Source organism: Chenopodium album, chromosome 18 (genome assembly GCF_948465745.1).
Source record: "Chenopodium album chromosome 18, dcCheAlbu1.1, whole genome shotgun sequence".
Lineage (NCBI taxonomy): Eukaryota > Viridiplantae > Streptophyta > Magnoliopsida > Caryophyllales > Amaranthaceae > Chenopodium > Chenopodium album.
In genome coordinates, this window is record NC_137851.1 from 14,190,103 (window position 1) to 14,204,798 (window position 14,696).

The 14,696-nt window shown below is 35.1% G+C and overlaps 1 protein-coding gene and 1 pseudogene across 2 annotated transcripts; one reads left to right on the top strand and one right to left on the bottom strand.

Annotated features, from left to right (window-relative positions):
- Positions 1–1,328: 1,328 nt before the first annotated feature.
- On the top strand, positions 1,329–4,625 carry LOC145591544 (pentatricopeptide repeat-containing protein At4g39952, mitochondrial pseudogene; annotated as a pseudogene). Its single transcript, XR_014102320.1, has 2 exons — positions 1,329–3,825; positions 3,919–4,625. The product of XR_014102320.1 is annotated as a pentatricopeptide repeat-containing protein At4g39952, mitochondrial pseudogene (transcript).
- Positions 4,626–5,008: 383 nt separating this feature from the next.
- Positions 5,009–10,487, bottom strand: LOC145591545 (YTH domain-containing protein ECT2-like). The gene is made up of 9 exons (XM_081648033.1): positions 10,089–10,487; positions 8,846–8,949; positions 8,557–8,734; positions 8,276–8,349; positions 7,934–8,177; positions 7,666–7,838; positions 6,814–7,362; positions 5,997–6,209; positions 5,009–5,665 (listed from the first exon to the last, which is right to left on the bottom strand). The coding sequence occupies exons 2-9, from the start codon at positions 8,855–8,857 to the stop codon at positions 5,378–5,380; spliced, it is 1,731 nt and encodes a 576-aa protein (XP_081504159.1). The 5' UTR covers positions 8,858–8,949; positions 10,089–10,487; the 3' UTR covers positions 5,009–5,377.
- Between the last annotated feature and the right edge of the window lie 4,209 nt (positions 10,488–14,696).

Consider the following 14,696-nt stretch of genomic DNA (forward strand, 5'->3'; position numbering starts at 1 on the left):
TTTGCTAAGCCCTACTCTGTTTAGTATTAATAGTTTGCTCTGCTATGCTCTGTTGACACTTACTTTGCTGAAATAGGCTCTGTTCTGCTTAGAAGCTTAGTAGATAGCACTATTCAATTTATTTACTTCCTCCGCCACGCATTATGTGCAACATTTTCTAAAAATGGATGTTACACATTATCTGCAACAAACTAAAACTTTCCCCTTTTAGTATTTTTTTTTACTTAAAATGACCAATGTACCCTTAGTTAACTTTACTAACACATATTAAATGATTAAGATTATATGTTATTAACATATTAACCAAAATTAATTAATCAATCATCTAAACCCATCCCAATCTCTCTCCTCCTTCACAACCACCTCCACCACCATTATCACCAACTTTTCTCTCACCTGCCTCGTAGCCGCCACTGCCACTGCCACCGCCACCGCCACCACCATTTTTCTCGCACTTCTCTCACAGCGACGGTTCGATCCACACCAGCCGAAATCACCCGCCCACCCACCCACCCAGTCCCAACCCCGAATCCCCCCTGAGCACCACTCCTCCATTGATGTCTCCGTGAAACCCCCCCCCCCCCCCCCAAGTCGCCTTTGTCGCCCAAACCTACCCCTGTTGCGCCGAGATCCACCGCCGATCGAGTCACCGGCCTCCTCCTCCATGATATTGTCGCCGATCCTTCTGGAAATTGAAATCCTGAAAATTGATTAGGGTTTGCGGTGGTGAGAGAGTGTGTAAAGGGTGGTTTGTGGTGGTTGCGAACTGGGTGAGATTGGTTGCGGTGGTTTCAGATCTTGGTTGCGTCGGTGGGGTTTCTGGATGGTGGGGTTCGCGATGTTGCGTCGCTCAGGTGGTGGGTTTTCGCGATTAATTGGCTAGTGAGGTTTCATGTTGTCGCAATTTCGCTCAGGTGATGGGGTTCCGCGATTTGGCTGGTGGGGTTTCGGATCATGGTGGTGGTGGTGGTGGTTACGGGGTAGGCCTAGGTAAGGTGGTGGTGGTTACGTGGTAACGACGAGTGGGGTGGTGGTGGTTACGTGGTAACGGCGAGTGGGGTGGTGGTGGATGTTGCTGGAAGGTGGTGTAGTGGTGGCCATTAACTCTCTCTCCTAACGCACCTTTCATTTAGTTAATCAACATTAACAAATTTTATCTTGGAAAACGTGCAGCAAGGTTTGTTGCACATAATGCGTGGCGGAGGAAGTATTTTGGTAGTTTCTTTTTACAAAAGAAAAAAAAAAAGGAAAAAAAAATCCAAAATCCTTTAACCTTTAACAATTAACAAGTTTGGTAGGCCTACATGATCAAAATCACTAAACAATTTTCTCCCATGCTCAAATTCAACCCAAATTCCCTGTTTAGGCGATTCTTCAACACTTACCTTCGACCTTCAACAACTTCTCAATTAACCAACTTCATAAATCTTCGTTTGGATTCCTTTCTCTCTCATCACTCTTTACCCTTGAAATCTCTCCTCCCATTTCACTCAATCATCATTGTTTCTGGAAATTACAACAATGTGTTCATCGCATCAAAGCTCATTTCTCTCTATGCTTCTCTTTCCAGACCTGATTTATCCACCAAAGCCTTTGAGTCAGTTCGTTCTAAAGACCCTTTTCTCTGGAATTCAATCATCAAATCGCATTTTTCATGTGGGAATTATGAAAAAGCGCTTGGATTTTTTCTGGGTATGCGATTTTCTAACACCCCACTTAATAATTTTACGATTCCAATGGTTGTTACTGTTTGTGCTGAGTTGTTGGCGTTAGATTATGGGGTTATGGTTCATGGGTTGGTTGTGAAATTTGGTGTTTTTGATGGGAATTCTGCTGTTGGGTCTTCTTTTGTGTATTTTTACTCGAAATGCGGTTGTATGAAAGATGCATATAATGTGTTCGATGAAATGCCTGTGAGAGATGTTGTTGCTTGGACCGCCCTTATAATTGGTTATTTACGGAATGGTGAGAGTCACAAGGGTTTGGAGTGTCTTTGTATGATGCATAATGTAGTTGAGGATAGTGTAAGGCCTAATTATAGAACTCTTGAAGGAGGGTTTCAAGCATGTGGAAACATAGGGGCTTTAACAGAAGGGAAATGCTTGCACGCGTTAGCGATAAAGATTGGATATGGGTTATGCCATGATGTTCAATCATCAATTTTGTCCATGTATTCGAAATGGGGAACCACTGGAGAATCTTGCCAGTTGTTTTATGAAGTTGGAGACAAGGATCTTATCAGTTGGACATCGATTATTGCTGCTTATGCTAGACTGGAGTGTGTAACTGAATGCTTTGTCTTCTTTGGGCAAATGGTAGGTAGTGGTATATATCCTGATGAAATCGTTATTAGCTGTGTGCTTTCGTCATTAGGTGATTCGATTTGGGTCCGTGAAGGGATGGCATTTCATGGACTGATAATGAAGAGACATTTTGTAAGGGGCCAAGTTGTCCACAGGGCATTGATTACAATGTACTGTAGATTTGGAATGTTAGCCAGTGCAGAACAAATCTTTGATACTCAACAGGAGAAGAATCCAGAGACTTGGAACTTGATGGTTTTTGAATATGGGAAAGGAGGCCTTTGGAAAAAGTGTGGGAGTCTTTTCCGAGAAATGATACATCAAAGGGTTGAATGTGATTCCAATAGTCTAATCTCTGTTATTTCTTCGTGTTTACAGTTGGGAACAATTCATCTTGGAAAATCTATACATTGCCATGTTATTAAGTCTCTGCTCGATGATGACGTTTCAGTTTCCAATTCACTTATAGATATGTATGGAAAATGTGGCAAGTTAACCATTGCGAAAACCATCTTTGGGAGGATGCAAAGGGATATCGTAACATGGAATACGTTAATTTGTGCCTGTGTTTTCAAGGGAGAGTTGGCTCAGGCATTAGCACAATTTGAACAGATGATGTTTGAAGGATCAAATCCAAGCACAGCAACATTAGTCACTGTGCTATCGGCTTGCTCACGTTTAGCATCTTTAGAGAAGGGAATGAAAATTCACAACTACATCAGAGAAATGGGTGTTGAGTTAAATATCTCACTTGCAACGGCATTACTTGACATGTATGGGAAATGTGGGCAGCTAGGGAAGGCAAGGGATATTTTTAATTCCATTACTGATAAAGATGTAATTGCTTGGAATGTGATGATTTCTTGTTATGGCATTCACGGGGATGCTGGATCTGCAATCGAGGTTTTCAAACAGATGGAAAAATCTAGTGTTAGGCCAAATGAACTGACCTTTCTTGGTGTTTTGTTGGCTTGCAGTCATGCGGGCCTTACTGAAGAGGGAAGATTTTACTTCCGTAAAATGCATGATTACTTTGTGACACCCACTTTAAAGCACTATGCTTGTATAGTAGATCTTCTTGGGAAGTCAGGAAATTTGCAGGAGGCTGAAGATATTGTTATGTCAATGCCTATTACACCAGATGGCGGTCTTTGGGGGGCGTTGTTAAGTGCTTGTAAAATTCACAATGAAGTAGAGATTGGATTGAGGATTGTTAAGCATGCTATCAAGGCTGATCCTAAACATGATGGATATTATATAACTATATCGAATTTGTTGGACTCCAATGGACAATGGGAGGAGGCGGAGATGTATAGGCAACTGATGAAGAATAAAGGAGTGAGCAAAAGACTTGGTTGGAGCTCATCATAGATCACTGGAGGAATCAGTTTATTATGTGGGTTTGAGGTATCTACAAAGTGCGAAGAGGCCAAACACCAAAGAGTTATGGATTTTTGAATGATCTGCGTCTGCCTTTGTTGGAGCTCTTCCATGCAAACTGGACGATGTTTACAGGCTTGTGGTAATGTGTCGACACTTTATCTTTTCTGCATTATTTAACCTTTAGTTTCAGTCAATATGATTTATGTATGTCATTTTCTCCTTTTCTTGGCAGATTGATGGCTAATCAAACATTGCTGAGAAGACAGAATATAAAGAACTTCAAATTCTGAAAGCAATCTGTTAAGTGGTAAGTCATCATTGTGAATGCCCAGTTTACAGTTTCTGTTCCCTATTCATTCCAGTCCATCAAGAAAGGTCGTTCAACTTCAGACTCGCAGGTTGTGAAGACATTTGAACTAGTGATGGACAGTTGACGTCTATGTCTCTTCATGGTTTGCACGAATTGCACCAATGGGCTGAATAAATCTCTTAATTTAATGACTAGGACACAATTTCAGAAATAACTACTTTGTAGTTTTTATTAAGTTAGAATAGAGCAGTCTCCTGCCTGGAAAAGCGATTTGCAACAAAATCATGTTAGAAGCAAAAAGGACATCTGCGTATGATGTGCATGAAAATTGAGATCATGCAACATTCAACAAAGACTATATTTCTCCTTCAAGTTACCAGAAAATCAGGATGACAGAGGGAGTTGTTCAGCAGTGGCAAAACCAACCTTGATACATACACAGCAGTGTCGATCAGTCACGCATGTTAACTGTTTTCATCTTTACTCAAATGTATTGATTTTTGATATCAAAAGGCATGTAAAGTCATCCTGTGGTCATTTGATAATTTGGTTGTATAATGGTGAAATCAAGTTTCAAAAGGGTTCAACAAGGATGATAACTCAAATGTAATGCACAAAACTAACACAGTATCCCATATGTATTAAGTTAAAAATTTCTAGATTATATATCATGTACATACAACAGCAAAATGAAAATTTAAGAAACGTTACAGACTTGAACTAATAAGAGAGGTTTGAATGATCCGCTGCAAAAGATACTGCATATACATCAAAGTCATAACATGCTGAAAATTACTACTGCGTATAAACAAAAAAAATAAAAATAAGTATCAACCATTCAATGCTCTTGCAGAAATGTTTTATTAATTTGATTCCCAAAAAAAATACTGGGCAATTACATAAATCCTTAAAAGTAACTCACTATTAAAGGAAAATGTTGACCTAAGCTGTGAAATTCACTTAAGTAGAAAGAGTAACAGAATGAAAATTATATTTTTTTTTAATGAGGGGGAAACAAAATCAAAAACAGCTTTTTTTTTTTTTTTTTTTTTTTAGTATGGGACTAAAATTACACCTTGAAAAAGAGCCAGGCATGTCGTACAACACTCCTGCCACAACCACAGCAGATACCTGAACCTGAACCTGCCTGGCTCATGTACATTCAATATGAAAGGATTTAAAAGTCAAAAAAGATAGGAGGAAAGAGGTGAAAAAAAGGAAGTAACGAAAGGAATCCAGTATGAGGAATCCATGTCTCCCAGACAATGAAGAAAAAGGATCTTTAAACCTTTCTGAGAAGAAGACATTTCGGGGTATAACATGAGAAAGGGCCTAAAATCAGTTTTCAGAGAACATGACAGGTGCTGATGCGCACAACTAACTACACCTTACTGCTTTGCTGGACGCTGCTGCTCTTCTCAGTTGTCACTACATCTTTACAATTCTCATCTAAATGGAGAGCTTGATCTAATTTGTCAGATATATTATTCAAAACCTCATCAGGAAGAGATTCAGAAACACTGGGCTTAGATTTAACTTGCTGTCGATTCTTCCTTTCCTGCAATACCTTCTCCCGTTCATCATAAAATTCAAAATCATCAAGAATGGATGTTTGGGCATCATATTCCTTGAAAATTTTCAGCATCTCAATGCCTTGTTCAAGTTTCACCTACAAAATAACAAAACATGCAGGAAAAGTCAACAACTATATGCAATAACCTAGTACAGACCATGATGTAAACAAGAGTGCAGTGGGAACAAGAAGCCAACACTGGCAGAAGTCTAATTCAGCAATTACTTGGAAGGAAACTAAAAAATATAGGATGTAAAAACAAAGCAGCTTCTAAAACCACATTAAGCAATGCTCTCTATCGCCCCACCCTCCCCAATATCAGTTGTGATTCAGTTCCTCCCAATCCCAAAGAACGCACATAAAAAGGCCTTGCAAGAAAAGAAATGGGAACAAAACATATACAAGTATTGACAAATAAAACTAATACCTCCTGAGAGTCTCGGCTATGTGTAACAGGCTTGTTATCATTATTTTCTAGCAAAATGTGCCGAAATTTGCTATTAGGTATGTCCTTAATTATATGCCAACAAACTGCAAACTGCCCAGTCCATCTATCTTGCTGCCAGTAATCTGCATTTTTCTCGAAATCCACTTGTCCGGTCATTTCTGCTACTCCACAAAATTGGCTACTGGCATTAACCTATACAAAAAACATTAAAGAATCTTCAGGTCCAATAAAATTGCATGAGATACAATTAGCTTAAACACGTAATAAGAACGACAGCATACATGTTGCCATTGTTTGATCATTCTATCAAGAAAAAACAAGTAGACACAATGATGCAGCCATTATAACATTCTAACAAATTCCACCCCCATAATTAAGCTATGAGTATCCAACTCAACATAGCAATGGAGAAAAAAGAGCACTTAATGAAACATTCCACAAGAACGTCTCCAATATTACAATACTTCGGCAATCAAATTACATATTACTGCCCAATTACGATTGTGTCTGAACTAGCATTGACATTACATCCGTCTTGGGAAAATACATTCCTCATGCAACATAAGGTACACACCACCGGAATACACAAAACCCTTAAAATACCCATTACTGAGGCACTGGAAGTTAACATATCAGTGGGCCAAAGGGAAAGACAGTATAACCAAGAAGATCATTCGAACAAGTCTAAAAATGAAAAGAATGTCTAATTTAAGCATCTCCAATCCCTGTCACACAGCAGAAATTAAAATATTAACAGAGCTCAAAATGCAATTACTAACTGTCAAGGAAAACCTACCGAAAACAAAAGGAAAATAGGACAGTTGCTTTTCTCCTTTGCTTCCTGATAAGCAGCGTCCAACTTTCTATTGCCATGAGGCGTACTTGCCCAAACACCATATTTAATGCTTCTATGGATATTGTCTTCACTAAAAGACTTAATTATAAAGAATTTTGCATTCTCATACTCTGTTGGAAAATCTGCACTATTATAAGAAGCGAGATTCACTCCAGAAGCAGAAGCACCACTTTTAGCAATGCCAGTCAATGAGTTATTTTCTGAAGCAGCATCAGCACCAGGCAATGAGCCATTTCCAACAGTCCCCTTTCCTTTTCCCTTTGATGCCCTTGGTCCTCTATTGCGATCACCTGAGATGGCAAACATTGAATCCTGCTCCCTTTGATTCCGTGCCTTCTCAAAGCTATAACGATTCCGGTTACTAAATCCTGATTGAGAGTTAGGTATAGCACTGTAATTTGAGTTCTGAAACGATCCATCATAGTGATATGGTCCACCAACATAATCTGATACCAATCCATAGCCAGGATATGGTCTCTGTTGAGCCATCTGCATTTGAAAGGTAAGCAATGAGGAGTTAAGTTAATATGAATGGCTATCAACACTCAGCCAGCCAAGTATTTCTTAGATTAAAAGCAACAAATTAATTATCATTAAAGAATAAAAATTAACTAAACCTGTGTTTTTTACCAAACATGATAACCCCAGAATTACTTCTATTACCAAAGAGACAACTCTAGAGTTAATAAGCAACTATTGGCATAACTAAATGAAACATAATAAGCACCTGACCTAGGTTTTAATTATCCCAGTAGAGACAACAAAAGTAATATTAAAAAGAAGGCCTCCAACCTGTCCAACTGTAGGGTCAAACGAACCAAGAGTAGCAGAGTACGCAGTTGAATTTAAGGTTCTCCACCCAACATCTGTGGAATTTGAAGGACTTGACAAAGGTTCACCAGATCCAAACATCCCATGCAAGTTGTAATAACCATGGTTATGCAAAGCATTCATGGACAAGTGTCCTGTGAAAGAAAAAAAAATACAGCTATCACCACAAACAAATTCCTTTTTTATGTGACAAAACAAGCGACTAGCAATAAGACCATTATGACAGTACCTTTTTGATTAACCATCTCAGCATGAGAAACTGGGATTGGTGCTGACATATGTGGCATTGAGCTGCCAACTTGCTGGGGATAATATTGGGGAGAAACAGGAATTTGTTGTGGTGAATAAAGCTGATTATCAACCATTATCTGAGGCACAGGCGTACTGGCAGGTGAGTACTGTCCATATGCCATCTGGGAATTGAAGCCATAAGGAGAGTGCAATCCAAGAGAAGAATTGTCACCATAAATGACCTGAGTAAAATGGAAAAGAAACGGCATGGAATACAGTCAAATCAATTTTATTCTAGATGTAAGCACAAGAAGGAAATAGATCAGCAATAAAGCCTCACCGGAGGTACCACATGCAACCCCTCACCAGCATACTGCGTATATCCACTCCAACTGCCAGCACCACTGTCATATCCTGAATGAAAGCAAAAGTTAATGAGCATGCCTTCTCAAAAAAAAAAAAAAGAAAAAGAAAAAAAAATCCTATCTGACACAAGTGAGTCTTCAAGAGCTCTTCACAGTTAAAGCAAAACAAAACTCACTAAGCCATATGTTATTGGCCAAAAATGAACTATTGCTATAACAAAACAGTTAACACAGGAAAAGGAAATGAAAAACTAACCTCCATAAAAGTAAGTTTGTTCAAGAGATCCATAGTTGTTTGGTGGGTAGCTTGTATTATTATCTACAGCTGCATCTGAAGCCCTTGGAGGATCACTGGCATTTCTTGAAGGCCCTGTGATCGCTGCATCCGCAGAAGGGTTGGTAGAAACGTTCCTTTCATCTTTGGGTGAAAGTGGCTGATAATAGATTACAAAATGAAGTGCTAAAGGGATATAGTTACCAAACAAATAAAATAAAAAAAAATAAAAAACTTTAAACAAAGAAAATAAAAATAAAAAAATTGCTACCTGATTCATCATGTTGTCTTCTTTAAAAAGCTTATCTACTGCAGTACAATGGTGATTACTTTACAAAATCATCAAGAAGATATAATCACAGCACAGTTTATTTCCTGCAGAATAACAATGACTAAATTCAGAAGAGTGTAAATTTTTAAAAAAATGTGGAACACAAGTACATGACACATTAAATCCCAATATATAAAAACAGAAATTAATTATAGTGAAGGGAAAATGTTACTGTAAACAATCTTTTAATGTGTTTGGCACAATCAAGCACATCAAAATCAAAATCAAAATCAAAATCAAAATCAAAAGTTGTTTTTTCTTTGCATCTTGTTATTTTAAAGGCAAACTCATCATTAATATCAGCTTTATTGCAAAGAAACATTGACCGGGAAGAGAAGGAAACATAAGTGCAATTAGAAACACCCAACAACAGGACTTGCAAAGCATGCTCTATGAGGGGTAAAAAAAAAATCAGCAAAACTTTTGTGCTAACAAATCTCAATAATTCAAGTTCACTTAAAATGAAAGACATATCCTTATTTTATGTTTTAAACTAACTAACTAACCAAACCCTCAAATCATGTCAAACTACATTTTTCAATAAAACTTCAAAAATTCATTATACTGTCCACAGTTGACTCTTGATGAAATATTATCAACAGTAAAGCATCCCTACTTAGTACTTATCCTATTCAATAAACCCTTCGAATTTCACAGAAATAACACATCAAGCAGACTATACCACATTCATAGATAGAACTTTGAGTTCGAGTTTGCATTACAACATATATAGCTCAATATTGGAGATATTAATCCACAACTTTGAGTTTGAATTACAATCTATAGCTTCAATGTAGTCCACACTACAGCAGACAGCAAATTAATAATACTGAGCTATATATCGAAAATTCCCAATATCTCACCCCTCCAATGAACTCACAAAATCACAAATTCTTGATTTTTAAAACCCATTTATCCCACATTTTTCCAAATCAATGAAACAGTAACCCACAAAAAAAATACAAAGATTCTTCTTACAAACCCGAATCATATTCAAATTTACAATTGCAATATCAATTTCAAAACAAGCTCACAGATTTGAGATCAAATCAATTCGAAATTTCAACAATTCAATTCAGCCTCAACAAACAAACCACAAACAATCATAATCCCAATCCAAAACCTCTCAATAACAAGAAATCAAATCAAAAAACAAAAATTAGGGTTTATAATCAAACTTTACCTTATGCTGAGATTTGCATCCGTCATCAAGTCGTTACAAACAAAGCCGTACAATGAAGCGCGAAACCCACAAATCCGAAAAAAACCCTCGAAAAACTCCAAAGATAAAAAAAAAATCCCCAAAAAAACAAGAATTATACAAAATCAAACCCCTAATAATTTGGATCAAGAAAAAAACTCGTCCCTTTTTCCAACAAAACGAAATTGAATCTCGAATAAGATTGAGAGATGAATCAAGAAGAGAGAGAAGAGGGAAACGAAATCGAAATTAGGGTTTAAACCGGGGAAAATCGACGTTGACGATGATCGGCGAAAATTTTGGGTGCTCGCAAAATGTGAGTGTTTGGTTGTTTTGTTGGAGTCTACTACTTTGTTACGAAGTAATTGTAGCAAGTAGAGAGAGAAAGTAAGAGAGATATCAACTGTATTTTTACGGTTTTTTTTAAGAAAAACAAACATTATTTTGGGCCTCTTCTTGTTTCGGCCCACACTTTTACACGTCTATCCCACCTTGTTTGTTTTGTTTTTAGACTAGTTTAGTTTCCTTGTGATGCGGTTTTAAACACATATTGTGATATGTGTTTACAATACGGAGAAAGAATGTTTTTTACTCCGTATTTTTTTTATATATGATAAGTAATTTCTACGGGAGCATATTACTTGTAATATATACTACTTCTGTTCAGGGTTGTTCATCGATCGAAAACCGAAAAATAGAATTTTAAGAACCGAAGACCGGACCGATTAAACTAGGAACAAACCCGGACCGGACCAAAAAAATCGGTCGGACGGGACCGTTTTGGACCGATTTAAGAATTTTTTTTAAAAAAATTCTAATTTTTTAATAATTTTATAGAAAACTCGAAAAAAGTAAAGGAAAATCTACACTTTAACGTCTTTTTTTTGTATATTTAGTACAAAAAAGCTCATACATTTAAATTTTTCTAAGCTTATTAAGGATAATCTTAACCATTATTTAAGGTTTCACGCATATTTTTAATAAAAAAATCGGTTCGGTCTAAGGCCGGTTTTTATAGGACTTTGGACCGGACCGGACCGAAGACAAGGAAAATAAATTTCTAGACCCGAAAACCGGACCGATTAATTCGGTCTGGTCCAGTCCGGGGTCGGTCCAAGGTGGTCCAGTCCATTTTTTCAGTTCGGACCGATTTATGAACACCCATACGTCTGTTTCAATTTTTTGCTACTTTAGGGTATTATTTGTGAGATACGAAGTATAAAATATTGATAGTTAAAATTTTTCATTGGAAAGCGTGATAAAAAAACCGGCCAAGTAAAAAAGAATAGAGGAAGTGTAATTTATTAGATTAATCATATTAGTCTTTATAATATGTAATCATGAATCTATCAAAAATTACACATTAAAATAAAATTTTTACCAACGACAAATTAAAAGTTACCTTTTAAGGAATTAAAGTTACCCTTAAACTAAACGTTTTACAATAAAATTAACATACATCTGCATTACACAAGACTTATTGATTATATTTTACTATACTTGTGCTTGGGGGATTGTTAAGTGAATTTTAGGAAAATAATTTGGAAAATTTAATTAACAAAAGTCATGGATTTTTGTAAAAACCACCCTTTAAATACTTACTTTTATGTTAATCAACAAAAACAATTTGTGAAAAAAACCACCCAATCGAAATTTGTTGTTGTAATCTAGCAGCTATTATAGGAAAATGAGCTTTGACAGTCTAGCTCCAATTGTCAAGTTAGTAGCTAGGAGATCCAACTCCCTTTTTATTTAAATCCACATGCTTTCAAAATCAAACCCTTTAAACATGAATAATAATTTTAATTATTTAAAATATGATATAAAATCAACACTCCAATTTATTTAAACATGCTTTAATTTTATAAATCATAATTCAATTCAATTTAATTCAATCATCATAAAATCATTCAAACATGCTCATTCAAACCAATCACTTTCAAGGTACCTAGCCACCTAACGTACCTTGATCCTTGCTAGAAAAATCACACAAAAAGAACCTCAAGAACCTTGATTCCGAATATCAATCAACACTTCGCACTTTAAAAGTTCAATCACGAATACACCTTGCAAATAACATAACCATAAGGTTATCACAACATAAACTTAAATCTAATGTGCATGGGCTATAAAACTTTTTTAAAATAATACTTTAATATAAAATTATAGTTTTGAAATAGGTATTTGTATTTTAGAAAACTAACCATGAAGAAAATAAAAGATTATGATTAAAGAGAATTGAATTTTCGTTGGAAAGAATAGGCAGAACTTGCAGAGGTCATAACTCCTTCAATATAACTCCGAATTGGGTGATTCTTGAGACTAACCTCAAGGATTTTTTGAGAGAAACAATCTTCTGTGAAACATCAGTACCCCAAAAACTGACCAGAAGTGCCCGAAAACAGGCTTCAAAGGTATACGGGATAATATTTGTATGAAAAGAGGAGAAGAAAAGTATGAAAAGGTTTAGGGAAAAGAAGAATAAGAGAGAAGAAGAGAATTGGGTTTTTGGTGTGAAGAATATGAGAGGTTTGAAGGGGTATTTATAGGCTAGCTCATGCAAGAATTATGACAAGAGAATGTGGGAAGAATTATGGCAAGTAGGGTTTAAGGGATTACTTGGAGAAGTGAGTAAAAGAATTAAGGAAAGTTTGGATATTAAGGTGATTGTGTATAATTGAATATGGAATGTATGTATGTCATGAAAAATAATAAGGACATTGGAATTACTTAGGGAATAATTAAGAAGAATGAATGGCAAGAAAATATGATGATTAGATATTAAAAAGATGGAGAAATAGAATTAAGAAAAATAATATATTTTGAGGAGATAATTAAAAATATAATTTACCAAAATAAGTCACCCAAAAATCCATGATGGTGGCTTTTGATATTTAGGGAATTAATTTGATAGTTTTAAGGAATTAAAAATAATTGTGTAAATAATATTTATTGTATAAAATAATTAATTAATAAAATTCCAATTATTCACTAAATAAAATAACTAAGAAAATCATATTTTCTACACATAGAAAATCCGAAAATCATAGTTAATAATTTAGGAATTTTCGGCCCTTTTAAATAAATAATAAAATATAATTTTGTTTAATTAAAATATCCGAAATATATAATCCGGTTTTTAAAATAAAATAAATGGATAATAAATCTTATCTAAAATCAAAAAATAATAATTAAGTTTTAAAATACTTTAGGCGCCGAAATTCAAATATCATTTTGGCTCCAAAATTCAAATAAAATAAATTGCTAAAATACCCTTTTTAAGAGAATACTAATTGGAAAATAAGTTTCAAAAATACGGGGTATTACAAATTCAAAATTTTTAAATGGAAAAATAAATTTAAAAATATTAAAACAAATTAAATTATGATTTTTAAAGAGTTTGTCGGAAAAAAAATAGATTTTTTAGTCTAAATGTCGCCGGAGTTTATTATTTTTACCAAATTGTCGCATATGATTAGGTGTTTTTTTTTTTTTTTTTTTACCAAATTGTCGTTGGAGTAAGTTTTTTTACCAAATTGTCGCTAGGGGTTTTCTTATTTACCAATCTGGTCAATTGGCCCACTCATATCTTTAATAATTAATTTTAACTATTTTTGTAAAGAATATATAGGAAATGGATTTGAATTTTAAAAAAAAAACAATAATTGATTAGGAAATATATATCTATCATAGAGATTTTTATTAGACAAATAAACATCATACATATAATCACTATCACTAATATATAAACAAGTGTTGTGGCATATTTCAAATCCAATGTGAAGGGCGCCATGTGGCACATGTTTTGTACTTCGTATTAGGAATGCTTTTAAATATATACCAAGAGCAAAAAAATAAGATGATTTTTTGACAAGAAAATACAAGTTTGTCATCTTGATTAATAAAATTTGTCAATCAAGTGGCAAAGCTGTAAATAACTACAAATTTTCATTCAACATTATAATTACAAAATATCAAGCTAACTAAACATTTCATGGATTTATATACCTAAACTAGTAATTCTAATACTTTATTATTATTTCAATTTGTTTTCAGATTGTATTAAATGGCCTATTAAAAAGCATCTACCATAGGTCAACCGTGAACAATGTTGTACCTAGGATTTCCGTTCCATTTTTTGTTCAAGGCCTTCTCTCATCTAAGAAGATATATGGTCCAATCAAAGAGTTAACATCAGGAAAAAAAATCGATCCGCCTCTTTATCGTGAATTCCCTAGTGAAGAGAACCTCACTTGCCTTTTCTCCAACTCCCTAGATGATATTGGAATTCATCATTTCAAGCTACATTCATAGTCCTGAAGATGAAAGTTAAACTTGATTAAAGATGGTATTACAAGTTATAACCACAACTTACAACAATATTGTTTTAAGTATCATCATAATTGGTACTAAGTTAAACTGGTAAAGATGATCTATATGTAGCATTCAAGATCCGGATTGTAAGCATTATTTTATGTTGTGATTTCTGTGTGCCAAAGTTTGGAAAGACATTTTATTGACTATATATATATAGAAAATAAAGGCTCTTATAATAAATTTTTACGGAGTAGCTTTTACAGCTTTCCATTG